At 50.7% G+C, this 15,621-nt stretch overlaps 1 protein-coding gene across 4 annotated transcripts; it reads left to right on the top strand.

Moving 5' to 3' along the window:
• Positions 1-11,860: 11,860 nt before the first annotated feature.
• AVPR2 (arginine vasopressin receptor 2) lies at positions 11,861-15,333 on the top strand. 4 transcript variants are annotated; one of them, XM_027608690.1, is made up of 4 exons: positions 12,909-12,957; positions 13,427-13,480; positions 13,881-14,762; positions 14,965-15,333. In XM_027608690.1, exons 2-4 carry the CDS (start codon positions 13,456-13,458, stop codon positions 15,168-15,170), a joined length of 1,113 nt encoding a protein of 370 aa, XP_027464491.1. In that variant the 5' UTR covers positions 12,909-12,957; positions 13,427-13,455; the 3' UTR covers positions 15,171-15,333. The 4 variants fall into 4 exon arrangements, 3 of the variants coding, with proteins under 3 accessions (XP_027464491.1, XP_027464490.1, XP_027464492.1); XM_027608689.1 differs by having other exon boundaries at positions 14,894-15,333; XR_003522645.1 differs by lacking the exons at positions 12,909-12,957; positions 13,881-14,762; positions 14,965-15,333 and adding exons at positions 11,861-12,186; positions 12,404-12,580 and having other exon boundaries at positions 13,427-13,613.
• The last annotated feature ends 288 nt before the right edge of the window (positions 15,334-15,621 follow it).

The raw sequence follows: 15,621 nt of genomic DNA, 5'->3' as shown, positions 1-15,621 counted from the left end.
AAAACAATTTGCGGGAAACGGGACCATGAGGGAAGTATTTTCTTAAAATTCCTTAAGGAGTTTTCTTAAAAACTCCTTCATTTCCTCAGGGAGATAATAGAATGTGAATATTCATGAAAGAAGAACAGGGTGCTCTAAAAAGGGAGATTCAAAGAACAAACAAGAACTTTCTGTGATAGGATAAATTAGAAAGTCAGTAACATGGATCTTTTGCTGCTGCCTAAGATACAGAAAGTTGCAAGACAACATCACTTCCATTCCTAGCTATTAGAAGCAGGATAACCTACAAAAGCACAGATTTTTTTTTTTTCTTTTGAGCCTATCAGGGACCTGAAGTTGTTACAAAAAGTGGGCCAAAATCTAAAACTGCAGGCCCTTCCTAGGAAAAAGACCTTGGCTCTTCTATCCTTGGTGGCGGCAGCAACAAGAGGAGGCTGCCATAGACTCGTGTAAGAAAACAGGAACTATGAACACATTTTTAAAGGTCACATATGGGATGGCATGACATTTTGAATCCCTAGGAGCCTCAGACACAAAGAGTTTGCATTCACTCACCAACTCTTCTCCATGGCCTTCGCCAAGAAAGTTTGGAGGTGGTGTAGGTGGGCTGAAGTATTAATGTGCTAGGGGTGCTGAAGTCTGGATGTAGGAGAGGAGAACCGAGAGAAACTCCACTCCAGACCTTCCGGTGGCAGTTGGTGGCGGGGGAAGGGCAGAAGAGCTGAGAGAAATACTGGGTCTGCTGAAACCTTCCAGGCTCCCTAAGTCCTACACTGAGGACAAAGCAAAAGCCTGCTATGGCGGGAGTCAAGGCAGAAGACCTGAAAGACATGCTCCTGAGGCACATTTTCATGGATCCACTAAAGTCTAAGGGTGATGTAGAACTGAAAAAAATCCCCGGACACAATAGATCACAAGTCCACATTTTTTTTAAAAAGATTGATTCATTTAATTTAGAGAGAGAGAAAGCACATGGTGGGGGAGGAGCAGAGGGAGCGGGAGAGAGAAACTCTTTTTTTAAAGATTTTTATTTATTTATTTATTTGAGCACGCATGAGAGGGGGGAGAGTCAGAGGGAGAAGCAGACTCCCTGCCGAGCAGGGAGCCTAATGCGGGACTCGATCCAGGGACTCCTGGATCATGACCTGAGCCAAAGGTAGTCGCTTAACCAACTGAGCCACCCAGGCGCCCAAGAGAGAGAAACTCTTAAGCAGACTCTACACTGAGCAGGGAGCCTGACGCGAGGCTCGATCTCATGATCTTGAGATCATGATCAGAGCCAAAATGAAGAGTCAGACACTTAACCGACCGTTAAGAACCACCCAGGCACCCCAAGTCCACAATTTTTTTTCCAAGTCTGCAATTCTTTAAAAGAAGAATTTGGGAAGGGCTCAATTGGGCCGTCCAGCCGGAGGGTCTCTCATGTGGTTGCTGTCAAACAGAAGCTGAAGCTGGAACCGTGTGGAGCTGGAGCAACTTAGAGGTGCCTGAGCATCTCTCTCTCTTCGTGTCTCAGAGCCCTTCCATGTGGTCTCTCCATGACGGCTAGTTTGGGCTTCATAGCGTGGCAGCGTCGGGGAAGTTGGACTGGTTAGGTGGTGGCTAGAGGCTGGAAGGTACCCTGCTAACAAGGCAGAAGCTGCGTTGCATTTTCTGACCTAGCCTCCGAAATCAAGCAACATCACTCATACCATAATATGTTGATTACAAAGAAGTCACAAGCCTGCCAATTATAAGAGAGGGGGTTAACTTCTACCTGGGTTTTTTTTTTTTTAAGATTTTAAGTAATCCCTACACCCAATGTGGGGCTCGAACCCATAACGCCAAGATCAAGAGTCACATGTTCCACTGACTAAACCAGCCAGGTGCCCCAAATTCCACCTTTTGATGGCAAAATGGCAAGGTTCCAGAACAGCAGAATGGGAGATACTGTTGGGGCTACCTTTGAGAAACACAGTCTGCCCACACACCAGTTAAAAGGCAGAGACTGTCAAGCTAGATAAAATAGCTATATGTTATTTACAAGAAGCATACTTTTAGCATAAAGACACAAGTTGAAAATAAAAGGATGGAAAAAGATACATCACACAAACTCAGCATAAGAAAGCAGCTATGACATATTACTATCAGAACAGAATTCAAGACAAAGAATATTACCAGAGATAAAGAGGGACATTTCATAATGGAAAAAGGACAATCAAAAAGACATAATCAGGGGCGCCTGGGTGGCTCAGTCGTTGGGTGTCTGCCTTTGGCTCAGGTCATGATCCCAGGGTCCTGGGATCGAGCCCCGCATCGGGCTCCCTGCTCGGCGGGAAGCCTGCTTCTCCCTCTCCCACTCCCCCTGCTGGTGTTCCCTCTCTCGCTGTGTCTCTCTCTATCAAATAAATAAATAGAATCTTAAAAAAAAAAGACATAATCATTTTAAATATGTAAGCACCTAACAAGAACAAAGCTCCCAAAATATATGAAGGAAAAATTTGACAGCACCCAAGGGTTCTAGAAATACACAAATCTCCAAACATAGTTAGAGACTCTAACATCCCATTCTCTATAATTGATAAAACAGAGGGGAAAAAATTAGTAAGAATATAGATTTGAACAACACTATCAACCAAAGTGACCTAATTGATATTTATACATCAAGAAAATAACAAGAGGGCGCCTGGGTGGCTCAGTCGGTTGAGCGACTGCCTTCAGCTCAGGTCATGATCCCAGAGTCCCGGGATCGAGTCCCACATCGGGCTCCCTGCTCGGTGGGGAGTCTGCTTCTCCCTCTGACCCTCTTCCCTCTCATGCTCTCTATCTCTCATTCTCTCTCTCTCTGAAATAAATAAATAAAATTTTAAAAAAAAGAAAATACACATTCTTCTCAAGTGTAGATGTAACTTTCACCAACACAGACTACATTCTGGGCAGTAGAACAAGATTCAATAAATTACAAAGGATAAAAATCTTTTTTTTTTTTTAAAGATTTTATTTATTTATTTGAGAGAGAGAATGAGATAGAGAGAGAGAGCATGAGACGGGGGAGGGTCAGAGGGAGAAGCAGACTCCCTGCCGAGCAGGGAGCCCGATGCGGGACTCGATCCCGGGACTCCAGGATCATGACCTGAGCCGAAGGCAGTCGCTCAACCAACTGAGCCACCCAGGCGCCCCACAAAGGATAAAAATCTTATGAAGTAGGATTTCTGACCACATTGATGTTGAATCAGAAATCAATAATAAAACAGTATCTAGGAAATTCTCAAATATTTGTAAATGAAAAAAATATGCTTTTAAGTAAGCTATGAATCAAAGAAGAAATCACAAGCTATATCTCATCTATTAGAAAGAAAATCTTATTTAATTGAATAAAACAAAAAACATAAAATATCAAAATTTGGGAATTCAAAATTAAACAAGTGATTAAAGGAAGTTGTTTAATATTAACTGTTTCTATTAGAAAAGGAAAAGTGTCCCAAATAATTATTTGAGCTTCCACTTTAAGAAACTAGAAAAGGAAGAGCAAATTAAATTTTTTTTCAAATTTTAAATTCAAAATAAGTAGATGGAAGAAAACAATAAAGATAAGCAGAAGTCAATGAAATAGAAAATAGAAAAACAATATAGTAAGTATATGAAACCAAAAGCTGTCTTTGAAAAGATAAATGAAATTGATAAACCTCTAGCCAGTCTGATCAGAAAAAAATAGAGAGAAGATACAAATTACCAATATCAAAAATGAAAGAGAGGGGCACCTGGGTGGCTCAGCCGGTTAAGCGTCTGCTTTCAGCTCAGGTCATGATCTCAGGGTCCTGGGATGGAGCCCCACATCATTGGGCTCCCTGCTCAGTGGGGAGCCTGCTTCTCCCTCTGCCTGCCACTCCCCGTGCTTGTGCGGGTGTGCTCTCTGTCTCTCTCTGATAAATAAATAAATAAATAAATAAATAAATAAATAAATAAATAAATATTTTTAAAAAGAACAGTGAAAGAGAGAAATGAAAGAGAAGCTGTCACTACAGATATTACAAATATTAAAAGGATAATAAAGGAATGCCATGAAAACTTATGCAATAATTACAGTACAAGTTAGATGAAATGGATAGATTCTGTGAAAGATACAAGCTATCAAATTCATTCAGGAATAAATAGATAACCTGAATAATCCTATATCTATTAAGGGAGTTGAATTTGTAGCTAAAAACATTTTCACAAAGAAAACTCCAGGCCTGTGTCTTCACTAAAGAATTCTACCAAATGTTATGGAAGAAAGAACACCAATTCTACACAAACTCTTCCAGAAAATAGAGGGAACAGTTCCCAACTCATTTTACAAAATAAGCCTTACCCTTATACCAAAACTGAAGACATTACACAAAGAGGAAACTACGGACTGGTATCCCTCATGAATACACATGATGTAAAAATACTAACCAAAATTTTAGCAAATCAAATCCAGCCATATGTAAAAAGATAATACATCATGACCAAGTAGGAATGCTAGTTTGCTTTGACATTTGAAAATCAGTCAAGGTAATTAACCATATTAACAGAGCAACAATGAAAAAGAAAAACCACATGATCATCTTGATAGATGCGGGGGGGGGGGGAACATTTGACATAATTCAACACCGACTTGTGATAAAAGTTCTCAGTAAAGTAGGAATAGAGGGAAACTTCCTCAGCCTGATAAAGGGAATGTATGAAAGACCCACAGTTAACATCTTATTTAATGGTGACAGACTAACTGCTTTTCCCTTTTGATCAGGAACAAAGCAAGGATATTTTTCATCACTTTTACTCATTGTTGCCCTGGAGGTCCTAGCTAGTGTGATAAGACAAGAAAAAGAAATAAAAGGGGTGCCTGGGTGGCTCAGTCGTTAAGCGTCTGCCTTCGTCTCAGGTCATGATCCTAGGAGTCATGATCCCGGGGTCCTGGGATCAAGCCTCGCATCAGGCTCCCTGCTCCACGGGAGGCCTGCTTCTCCCTCTCCCACTCCCTCTGCTTGTGTTCCCTCTCTCGCTGTGTCTCTCTTAAAAAAAAAAAAATAGTGCTTGGGCGCCTGGGTGGCTCAGATGGTTAAGCGTCTGCCTTCGGCTCAGGTCATGATCCCAGAGTCCTGGGATCGAGCCCCACATCGGGCTCCTGGCTCAGCGTGGAGCCCGCCTCTGCCTCTCCCCCTGCTCATGCTCTCTCTCTCTCTCTCTCTCTGTATCTCTGTGTCTGAAATGAATAAATAAAATCTTAAAAAAAAAATAGTGCTTAAAAAAACCACATAGATTAGAAAGAAATGTGTTTTAATTCGAGATGACATTATTATCTATGTAAAAAAAATCCTAAGAAATCTACAAAAACCAATAGAACTATTGAGTAGGTTCAGCAAGGTCACAGGATAAACAGTCAATATGCAAATATCAATAGTATTTCTATATACTAGCAACTGACAATCAAATTATGACATTTAAAAGTACCATTGGTTGGGGCACCTAAATGGCTCAGTCAGTTGAGCGGCTGACTCTTGATTTCAGCTCATGTCACGATCTCAGGGTGACGAGACTGAGCTCAGCATTGAGCTCCATGCTCAGCACAGAGTCTGCTTGTCCCTCTACCTGCCCCTCCCCCCACTCATGCACTCCCTCTCTCTCTCTTTCAAATAAATAAGTAAAATCTTTAAAAAAATAAAAATAAAAAAGCATGTGGTTTCACCATTTTTTCAGTTCCTCATTTCCTTACCAGTGTTCCTCTGTCTTGCAAAACTTACATAAATGTGTGTGCTTAAAAAAAAAAAAAAAGAAAGAAAGGGGCGCCTGGGTGGCTCAGTCGTTGGGCGTCTGCCTTTGGCTCAGATCATGATCTCAGGATCCTGGGATCGAGCCCCGCATCGGGCTCCCTGCTCCACGGGAAGCCTGCTTCTCCTCCCTCTTCCCCTGCTTGTGTTCCCTCTCTCGCTGTGTCTCTCTCTGTCAAATAAATAAATAAAATCTTTAAAAAAAATAAAAATGAAAGAAAGAAAGAAAAGTACCATTGGCAATAGCATCCAAGATATGAAATACTTACGGATAACTTAATAACATATGCAAAACCTGTATGCCAAAAACTATAAAATACTGCTGAGAGAAATTAAGGAAACTTAAATAAATGGAGAGAAATACCATATTCTTGGGTTGAAAGACTCGTTATTGTTAAGATCTATCTATAGATAGATTCAGATCTGTATCTATAGATTCAAATATAATAGCAATTAAAGTCCTGGCAGGAGGGGCGCCTGGGTGGCTCAGTTGGTTAAGCATCCAACTCTTGGTTTTGGCTCAGGTCATGATTTCAGGGTTGTGAGATCGAACCCCACATTGAACTCCATGCTCAGTGCAGAGTCTGCTCAAGACTCTCTCCTTCCCCCTCCCTCTCTGACCTTCCCTTGCACTCCAGCTCTCTCTCTCTAAAATAAATAAATAAAATCTTTTAAAATCCTGGCAGGATTTTTTTCCTTTGGTAGAAACTGACAAGCTGATTTTAAGCTTTATGTGAAAATGCAAATTACCTAGACTAACCAAAATGATTTTGAGAAAGAACAAAGTTGAAGAAGTTATACTATCTCATTTCAGACTTACTATAAATCTACAGTAACTGAGACAGTGTAACATTGGTATAAGGATGGGTATATAGGTCAATGGAACTGAAGTGAGAGTCCAGAAACAGACCCACACATGTGACCCATTTGTGGCAAAGTTGCCAAAGTAATTCAGTGAGGAAAGGACAGTCTTTTGAATACATGGTGTGGGAACAGTTGGATATCCACATGCAAAAGAATGAACCTAAACCTTTAACCCATAACATGGAAATATAAACCTTCTAGAATAAATCGTAGGAGAATATCTTTGCAACACTGGATTAGGCAATGACTTTTTACATAGGACACACAAAGTACAAACTGTAAAAGAAAAAAATGGCTAAAATTAGACCTCTTCAAAATTTCTCAAGTTCGCTTTTTATTTTTTCATTTTTTTAAGTAGGCTCCATGCCCAATGTGGGGCTTGAACTTAAAGCCCTGAGATAAAGAGTCATATGCTCTACCCACTGAGCCAGCCGGGTGCCCCTGAAGTTTGCTTTTCAAAGATTTTTATTTTTTATTGTTTTTTATTTTTTTTTAAGATTTTATTTATTTATTTATTTGTTTGTTTATTTATTTATTATTTGACACAGAGAGAGAGAGCACAAGCAGGGGGAGTGGTGGCCAGAGGGAGAAGCAGGTTCCTCGCTGAGCAGGGAGCTTGACAAGGAACTTGATCCCAGGACCCTGGGAATCATGACCTGAGCCCAAGGCAGACGCTTAACCGACTGAGCCACCCACGGGCGCCAAGATTTTATTTTTTTAATGTTTCTCATGTAATCTGTACCCCCAATGGGGGCTCAAACTTACAACCCCAAGATCAAGAATCACACGCTCTACTGACTGAGCTGGCCGCGTGCCCTGAAAGTTTCCTTTTTAAAAGGGACTGTTAGGGGCGCCTGGGTGGCTTAATTGGTAGAACATGTGACTCTTGATCTCAAGCTCGTGAGTTCGAGCCCCACGTTGGGGGTAGAAATAACTTAAAAGAGACTGTTAGTGCAATGAAAACGCAAGCCACATACTGGGGAAAATATTTACAAAACATATCTTTTAAAGAAGTATCCAAAATATATTAAAAATGAAAAAAACTCTACAACTCAATAATGGGGAAAACTTTTAAAAAATTGACAAAAGATTTGACTAGATATTTCACCAAAGAATGTATACAAATGGCAAATAAATATATGAGAAGATTCTCGGGGCGCCTGGGTGGCTCAGTCGTTAAGCGTCTGCCTTCGGCTCAGGTCATGATCCCGGGGTCCAGGGATCGAGCCTCGCATCGGGCTCCCTGCTCGTCGGGAAGCCTGCTTCTCCCTCTCCCACTCCCCCTGCTTGTGTTCCCGCTCTCACTGTCTCTCTCTCTGTCAAATAAATAAATAAAATCTTTAAAATATATATATATATATGAGAAGATTCTCACCATCATCAGTCACAAGGAAAATGCAAAATAAGATCCCAATAAAATACTGTTCAAATTAAAGAGGCTGGCACCGATGCAAAGCAGCAGGCCCACAGGTTCTCATCGACTGACCCAGTAGCCTCGGCGCTAAGGATGTACTCTAGAGAAGTTAAGTCGTGCGCACCCAAAGGCCTGTACTCAAGATTCAGAGTAGCCTTATTCATAACAGCTTCAAACTAGAAACAGCCCACGTGTTCTTCAACTAGTAATGGAATCAATTATCCGTGGTCCGTCCGTACAACAGAACCCTACTTAGCACAAAAGAGGAACAAACTCCTAACACACACAACAGACGTGAACTCAAAGGCATTCTGCTGAGTAAAAGAAGCCAGACACAAAATACTACATACTCTATGATTCTATTTTTATAAAATTCTAAAAAAGACAAATCTATATATATATATTTTTAAAGATTTATTTATTTATTTTGAGAGAGTGAGAATGAGAGAGAGAGAGAGAGCACGAGAGGGAAGAGGGTCAGAGGGAGAAGCAGACTCCCCGCTGAGCAGGGACCCCCCCCCCCGATGTGGGACTCGATCCCGGGACTCCAGGATCATGACCTGAGCCGAAGGCAGTCGCTCAACCAACTGAGCCACCCAGGCGCCCGAAAAATTTGTGAATTTTACTGGATATGAATCATACCTCAAAAAGTCTGATTTTGAAAAGTCTGCCAAGCCAAGGAGAGAAATCATTGCCTAGGTCATGGCAGTCAGAATACTGGAAACATTGAACGATGATGAAGTGGCCCAAGCCGCCACCATCAATGGAAGGCTGGCAGGAGGAAGGGGGGCTGCGTGGCAGGGGCACTTGCAACCACATGCCTGGCGACCTCTGACCAGAAAGGAGATGCCCTCGGCCAGGCTGCCTTCCCGTCAGATGAGGACCTCGTGGTCATCTGGGGGCACAGCCTTCACCGCTCACTTGCCCTCTACGCCCCCAGGTTCTCAGCCCAGAAGAGGGGTGCTCCCAGTGCCCGCTGGGAACCCTGCCCCTCCCAGCCTTCGGGGCTCCTAACCCAAGCACCACTCTCCTTCCTCCTGAAACCAGCAAGCAGGCATTGTCTAACTTTCAAAATTACTATTCACTTGAATTTGGACCTCAGGTGAGTGGACACCCTGTCTTGCTAGCACCATGGACCCATGCATGTCCCATGTGTTTTTATTAAATGTGTTTTTGCCCCAGTGGACCCTACCCTCCTCCCCAGTGCTTCTTGCAGACCATTGGAGCCTCTCCTAGGTGTTCGGTTGCCGTCAGTCTCCCCCGCATCCGCTCCTCGCTCGTCAGTCCGGCTGCTGCGCGGGGTTGGCCATCTGCAAGGAGGACATGCCCATCTCGCCTGCCGGCCTCCTGGCCAGATGCTCTCCTGGCTCCATCACTCCTTCTCCGTGGGTCTGGCGGCCTCCTCTTCCTCTCTCATACCCGAAATGTCCTTCAGGGTTTTATTCAGGGCCTGAGAAATGTCTTTCCCCTCCGTCCCATTAACCCACTAACGGGGTCCCACCATTTCCCCCCTGGGCGGTGGCCTCCCCACGCCCAGCCCTCTCAGCTGGACTGGCACAGGACCCTGCACTCCTTGGGGCAGGGCCCGGGTCCTCCCACCTCTGCACGCAGGGCACAGGGCCCTCAGCACCTGCCACTTGTGGAGCAAAGGGTTCTGATTACAGAGAGCCAGTGACAGAGCAAGACAGGCAGATCCGGGTCCTGCCAGCTCTGGTCCCCTGCCCTGGTGGCTGGCACCTGGGAGGCTCAGTGCCCCGGCTTGAGGCCTCCTGTCTTCTTCTACTCGGACACGGGGCTGGGGGAGACACAAGCCCACACCTTGGCTACCCACAGAATCCTTCCTGCAAATGTAATCCTGGAGGCATGGGGTGGAGGGGGGGGGATGTCTGCTCGGTCCCGCCCCCCGGCCTGAGGCCCACTGAGGCTAAGTGGCCCGCCCTGTGGCCAAGCCCTTCTTTGGCCTTTCAGAACCAGCTTCTCAGTGCTCCCCAGGGTGAGTGTGGGCGCATTTGGCCATGCCCCAAGCACCTCTCCGGGATCCCTCCTCTCTCCTCTCCACGGCCCCTACCCATCTGCTTGTCTCAGGGAGGAGTGGCCTCCAGGTCAGTGCCCTGCTCTCGGTTCATGAGAGGACAGAGGCCCTGGGCCGCCCAGTACCATCTCTGCCGATTCACGTGGCCTTGACGGTGAATAAGCCAGTCAGCCTTTCTTCCCGTGAACTGCTGCTGAGCCCCATCTTTAGTGCCCCGGGGCGGGGGTGGGGGTGGGGCCTGGGGCAGGGGCCTGCCTGAGGCCTGTCACCTCTGATCAGCTCCTCGCTGCAGGAGGTGGGACTCAGCACCTGTGCCTGAGCTATGGCCTCCCAGCCCTGGGGGCTCTCAGCAAGGGATCCAGACCCTCTCTGGCAAGCCCTCTATCTCTGGCATGCCCTCTGGTCTTGGTGGCTTCTCAGTTCCTCCTGAAGTTCCCCAGCACCTATTTAGGCTAGCAGGGGCAAGCTGTGGGCCCAGTCTCGCTTTAATGTCTGGTCTGGATGTGGCCACACACCCCTTGCCTCTTAGAGCCGGGAGAGAACCACCGAGGAGGGAGAGGCCTTCCCCAAGATCTTTGCCCCAGGCTCAACAACAGGAAACAAGGAGTGCAGGGAGTAGCGATGGCCAAGGAAATGGCCTCCCGGCTCAGGGGCCCCGCCCCGCACGTCGGCTCTCTGCCGGGATCTGGGCAGAGAGACCTTTCAGCTTCCCTCTCGAGCTGGCCATGCGGCCCCCTGCGCAGCAAAAGTAGGCTCTTCCAGGGGCTTATCGCCGGCCAGCTTCAGGTCTTTGCCCATCCTGTCACCATCGTCAGCCTTTGGGGGTTGGCTTCCCATTTTACAGAGACAGAAGTTGAAGCCCGAATTGCAAGGTCACACGGCGGTCGAGGGGCCAGGCAAGGACATGTGTCCTCCGCAGGCGCCTGAGTTTCCTGGGCAGATGGGGGAGGTTCCATCCCACCTGCGACGCTAGGCCCCTGGCATGGGGGGGCGGTATGAGAAAGGATGCTGGGTGTGGTGTGACTTTTTACCAGTGGCTCATGGCTTTCCCTTGAAAAATCTGTTCTAGAATCCTGCCCAGGAACTCCTACCTTCTACCATTTGTGTTGATCTGGACAGTAGTAGAAAAGTTGTTTCTGTGCTTCTAGGTTAATAATGGCACTGTGGTGGGCGCCTGGGTGGCTCAGTTGGTTAAGCGACTGCCTTCGGCTCAGGTCATGATCCTGGAGTCCCAGGATCGAGGCCCTCATTGGGCTCCCTGCTCAGCAGGGAGTCTGCTTCTCCCTCTGACCCTCTTCCCTCTCGTGCTCTCTGTCTCTCATTCTCTCTCTCTCAAATAAATAAATAAAATCTTTAAAAAAAAAGTTTAAAAAAAAATAATGGCACTGTGGTTACAGGGAGGAAAGCGAGAATGTTCTTGTTCTTAGGAGGTGTGGCTGAAGGGTTCTGACATGGGGTGTCAGCATTCTGCAACCTGTGCCCAAATTGTCCAGCAAAACACATTATAAATACGTGTGTGTGTGAATGTATGGTACGTGTGCACGTAGTAGGCGTGCAGGGGTGGGTGTGTGATGGGTGTGGGAGACCCCGCCCCCCGCTGCCTCCGCCCCGCCCCCGCCCTGCTCTCTGGCCAGGAAGAGGAGGCCTTAGTCTGGGCTACACTTGTGCCTGGTCCGTGGGAAGCCGTTTTGGCCTTTAGCCTTGCAGGTCATCAGGGAAGACGGACAAACAGGAAAACAGGGCCAACTGGGCTCAGAGCCTGGCCGAGAGGCATGCAGGCCACTGCCTTGGGCTGGGCCGTGCAGGCCTTGGCTGAGCAAGGCCAGGATCTGTGGCAAGAGCAGGAGGGGACTGGAAAGAGGGCTCCTGGAGGGGGCCGGGGTCCTGGACGCCGAGGACGCAAGGACGGAGAGCCCAGCCCTGAGGCCCCGGGAGGGGAAGCCGCTCTCAGACCCTCCACACAGTGTGCGGGGGCATAAGCGGGTCGAGTGTGGCTTTATGGGCATTTGGCTCTTTATGTGCATCTGGGTGTGTGTGAGAGAGACAGAGACACAGACAGAGACAGAGAGACAGAGATCTGAAGCCGCCCCCTCCTCCTAGGACAGGTAGGTGCAGGTGGGGCGGGGGGGGGGCGTCCCTGGCTCCCACAGGACCCTGGGGAGGAAGCTGGCTCTCACAGGGGTGCATTAAGCCCTGGCTCGACCCCGCCCCGCCCCCTCCCTGCCCGCCCCCCCTCATCTCCGGAGGAGGCCCTCATAGGCCCAGGAGGAGCCAACACTCATGTACTGGGGATTCCATGAGCTCTCACCCCTTCCTCGCCAGGGCCCAAGAGGAACAGAAGGAACCTGGCATGAGAAAGGAGTCAAGCTGTGCCACGAGAAAGCTGGGTGCCCTTCAGTAGGCCCCACCCATCTCTGGCCTCAGTTTCCCCACTTACAAAATGGAGCTGCTGAGCTACCTGATCTCCCAGAGCCCTGCCGGACCTGATCTTCTGGTCAGGTGGGCCCTGCAGGGGGGCAGGCGCAGGCAGGGGTTGGGGGAAAAGCCTGCCTGATGGTCACAGCCAGACCAAGCTGGGGACCAGCGTAGGAGGGCTCAGGCCCTCACGAGTCGGGGGGGGGGGTGGGGTGGGGAGGACTCCTGGGGACTAGACAGGAAGGGCAGCACAGGAGGCCAGGAGCTTACTTCCCGGTGCCACAGGCAGGAGGCCAGGAGAGGCACGTGGGGGAGGGGAGGGAGAGGAAGTCCCCTCCTGGGCAGGTCACTCCCAGAGGCCGGGCTGGGGCGGGGCAGGGGATGGAGAGCAGATCTGAGCTCCTGGGCCACCTTCGCACCCGCCACTGTCCAGCTGCCCGGAGCCCAGAGAGCCCAGCCAGGTAAGGGGCTTCAAGGGGCCCCAGGGACATGCTGGCCTCTCCTGCCCAACCCCCGCCCTCCCACGGCCACCTCTCCCGGACTCCATCTGGGTGTGTGGGGGAAGCAGGTCTGTATGTCTGCCTCAGATCTTGCGGGCTGCCGAGGTGGGTCCTAGGACATGTTCATTCATCTGCATGACTGCTCCTTTCTATCTTAACCTGCCCAGGATTGGGAGGAGCACAGGGAGCCCTGAGGTCCTTGACTGGCGCAGTGGGGCCAGACCTCACCAACCTTGATCCGACTAAGGGTGTAGACCCACCTCCCCATTGCGGGAACACACACACACACACACACACACACACACACACACACACACACACACAGGCACCTCACCACCCTGGCACCTCTCTAGGGGCCCCTGTCTAGAGATAAGACAACGTGGCTGACCCCTCAAATGGGAGGCTGAGCTCGATACCGTGTCTCCTCCAGGCGCTCGAGACACCTGCCCCAGCCCCACCATGCTCGTGGCATCCACCACTTCTGGTAAGGTTCCAGCCCCGGGGCCCCGACCCATCCCCCCACCAGTCCCTCCACTGGGATGAGCCAGGTAGGCTGAGTGGGGTTGGAAGAAGCAAAGAAGCCCCTCTTTCTGAGACCTCCCTCACCCTGCTCTCCAGGCTGCCTGTGCGGGGAGGGGAGGGCATGGCATGGCCCTGCGTGCTCACTGGGGGCTGGGGCTGCCCTTCCCTCCCCAGCACGTGAGGCGGGAATGGCATCTGTTTTGCTGGGAGCCGGGACATGGGAGGCTGGAGGGAAGCAGGAGGCCCAGGTTGATGGCTGCTCGGACCACTGGCTCCGCCCGTCCAGCTGGAACCTCCTTGGGCCCGGGGCCCCGTGCCCAGCACACCCCCTAACTTGGCCCTCTTCCCCCGCCCCTGCCCAGCTGTGCCCTGGACCCTCTCCCCGCCTCTTCTGCCCGGCAACAGCAGCGAGGAGCCGCCGGACACCCGGAACCCGCTGCTCGTCCAGGCAGAGCTAGCCCTGCTCTCCACGGTCTTTGTGGCCGTGGCCCTGAGCAACGGCTTGGTGCTGGGGGTCCTAGCACGCCGGGGCCGGCGGGGTCGCTGGGCACCCATGCACGTCTTCATTGGTCACTTGTGCCTGGCCGACCTGGCCGTGGCTCTGTTCCAAGTACTGCCCCAGCTGGCGTGGGATGCCACGGACCGCTTCCGTGGGCCTGATGCCCTGTGCCGGGCAGTCAAGTACCTGCAGATGGTGGGCATGTACGCCTCCTCCTACATGATCCTGGCCATGACGCTGGACCGCCACCGCGCCATCTGCCGCCCCATGCTGGCATACCGCCACGGAGGTGGAGCTCACTGGAACCGGCCAGTGCTGGTGGCCTGGGCCTTCTCGCTCATTTTCAGCCTGCCCCAGCTTTTCATCTTTGCCCAGCGTGACGTGGGAAATGGCAGTGGGGTCCTTGACTGCTGGGCCCACTTTGCTGAGCCCTGGGGCCTCCGAGCCTATGTCACCTGGATCGCCCTAATGGTGTTTGTGGCACCTGCCCTGGGCATCGCTGCCTGCCAGGTGCTCATCTTCCGGGAGATTCATGCCAGCCTGGTGCTGGGGCCGGCAGAGAGGGCTGGGGGTGGCCGTGGAGGGCACCGGACCGGCAGCCCCAGTGAGGGGGCCCGGGTGTCAGCAGCCGTGGCCAAGACCGTGAGGATGACGCTGGTGATTGTGATTGTCTACGTGTTGTGCTGGGCGCCTTTCTTCCTCGTGCAGCTGTGGGCGGCGTGGGACCCGAAGGCGCCCCTGGAAGGTGCGTGTGGCCGTGGCTAGGACTGCGGGGGACCGGCCAGGCTCGGCCGCATAGGCACCTTCACCCCCACAGACACCTCCAGCCTCGGGCTCGGGAGCACGCATGGGCTCACGTGGATTGCTCTTCCCTAGTGAGCAGATGGGGTCACTGCACCTCTGCACGGGCAACCTCAGTCCCAGCCCGGACTCTTCCACCCCCACAGAGGCCCCCTTCGTGCTGCTTATGTTGCTGGCCAGCCTCAACAGCTGTACCAACCCCTGGATCTACGCCTTCTTCAGCAGCAGTGTGTCCTCCGAGCTGCGCAGCCTGCTCTGCTGCGCCCAGAGTCGGGTCCCACCCAGCCCGGGGCCCCAGGAGGAGTCCTGCGCCACTGCCAGCTCCTTCCTGGCCAAGGACACTTCCTCCTGAGAGGCTTTTAGAGGCTCTGTGAAAGCCCGCTGCCTGCCTGGGGCTGGCCCCGGGAGCTCTGGGGAGGAGGGGGGCTCTCCGGGAACTGGCTCCGGGGCGTGGGGAGGGGCTTGGGCCGTGGCATTGGGCTTCCACCCCAGCCGGTGCCTGCCCCTGAGATGGAGGTCCCAGGGAGCCCGGCAGGAAGGAAAGGGGGTGGAGCCAGAGGACCTCCCCCCCCCCCCCCCCCCCCCCCGCCTCTCTAGTCCCCTCTCACTCTCTCCCTAATAAAGGTTCCAGCTCATTTCCCACCCGGTGAGTCTCCTTGGATCAGGGTAACAGCGGTTGCAGGCAGCGTGGAAAGTCATTCTCAGATTCCCCCCCACTGGCCACCAGACCCGGTGCACAGGTCACCACGCCACACGGCCCTGGCACGGACAACTCTGTGCCAAGACCCCTCGTGGAAGCTGTC

Source organism: Zalophus californianus, chromosome X (genome assembly GCF_009762305.2).
Source record: "Zalophus californianus isolate mZalCal1 chromosome X, mZalCal1.pri.v2, whole genome shotgun sequence".
Lineage (NCBI taxonomy): Eukaryota > Metazoa > Chordata > Mammalia > Carnivora > Otariidae > Zalophus > Zalophus californianus.
The sequence above is the reverse complement of the archived record's forward strand: the minus strand, read 5'-3'. Positions and strand labels throughout refer to the sequence as shown.

Excerpts from the sequence above, each read along its gene's own strand:
- AVPR2 (XM_027608689.1), top strand. The coding sequence starts at position 13,456 with ATGCTCGTGGCATCCACCACTTCTG. Across the intron at positions 13,481-13,880 it reads CGTGGCATCCACCACTTCTG|CTGTGCCCTGGACCCTCTCC; the intron begins GTAAGGTTCCAG and ends GCCCCTGCCCAG. Across the intron at positions 14,763-14,893 it reads CCCGAAGGCGCCCCTGGAAG|TGAGCAGATGGGGTCACTGC; the intron begins GTGCGTGTGGCC and ends GCTCTTCCCTAG.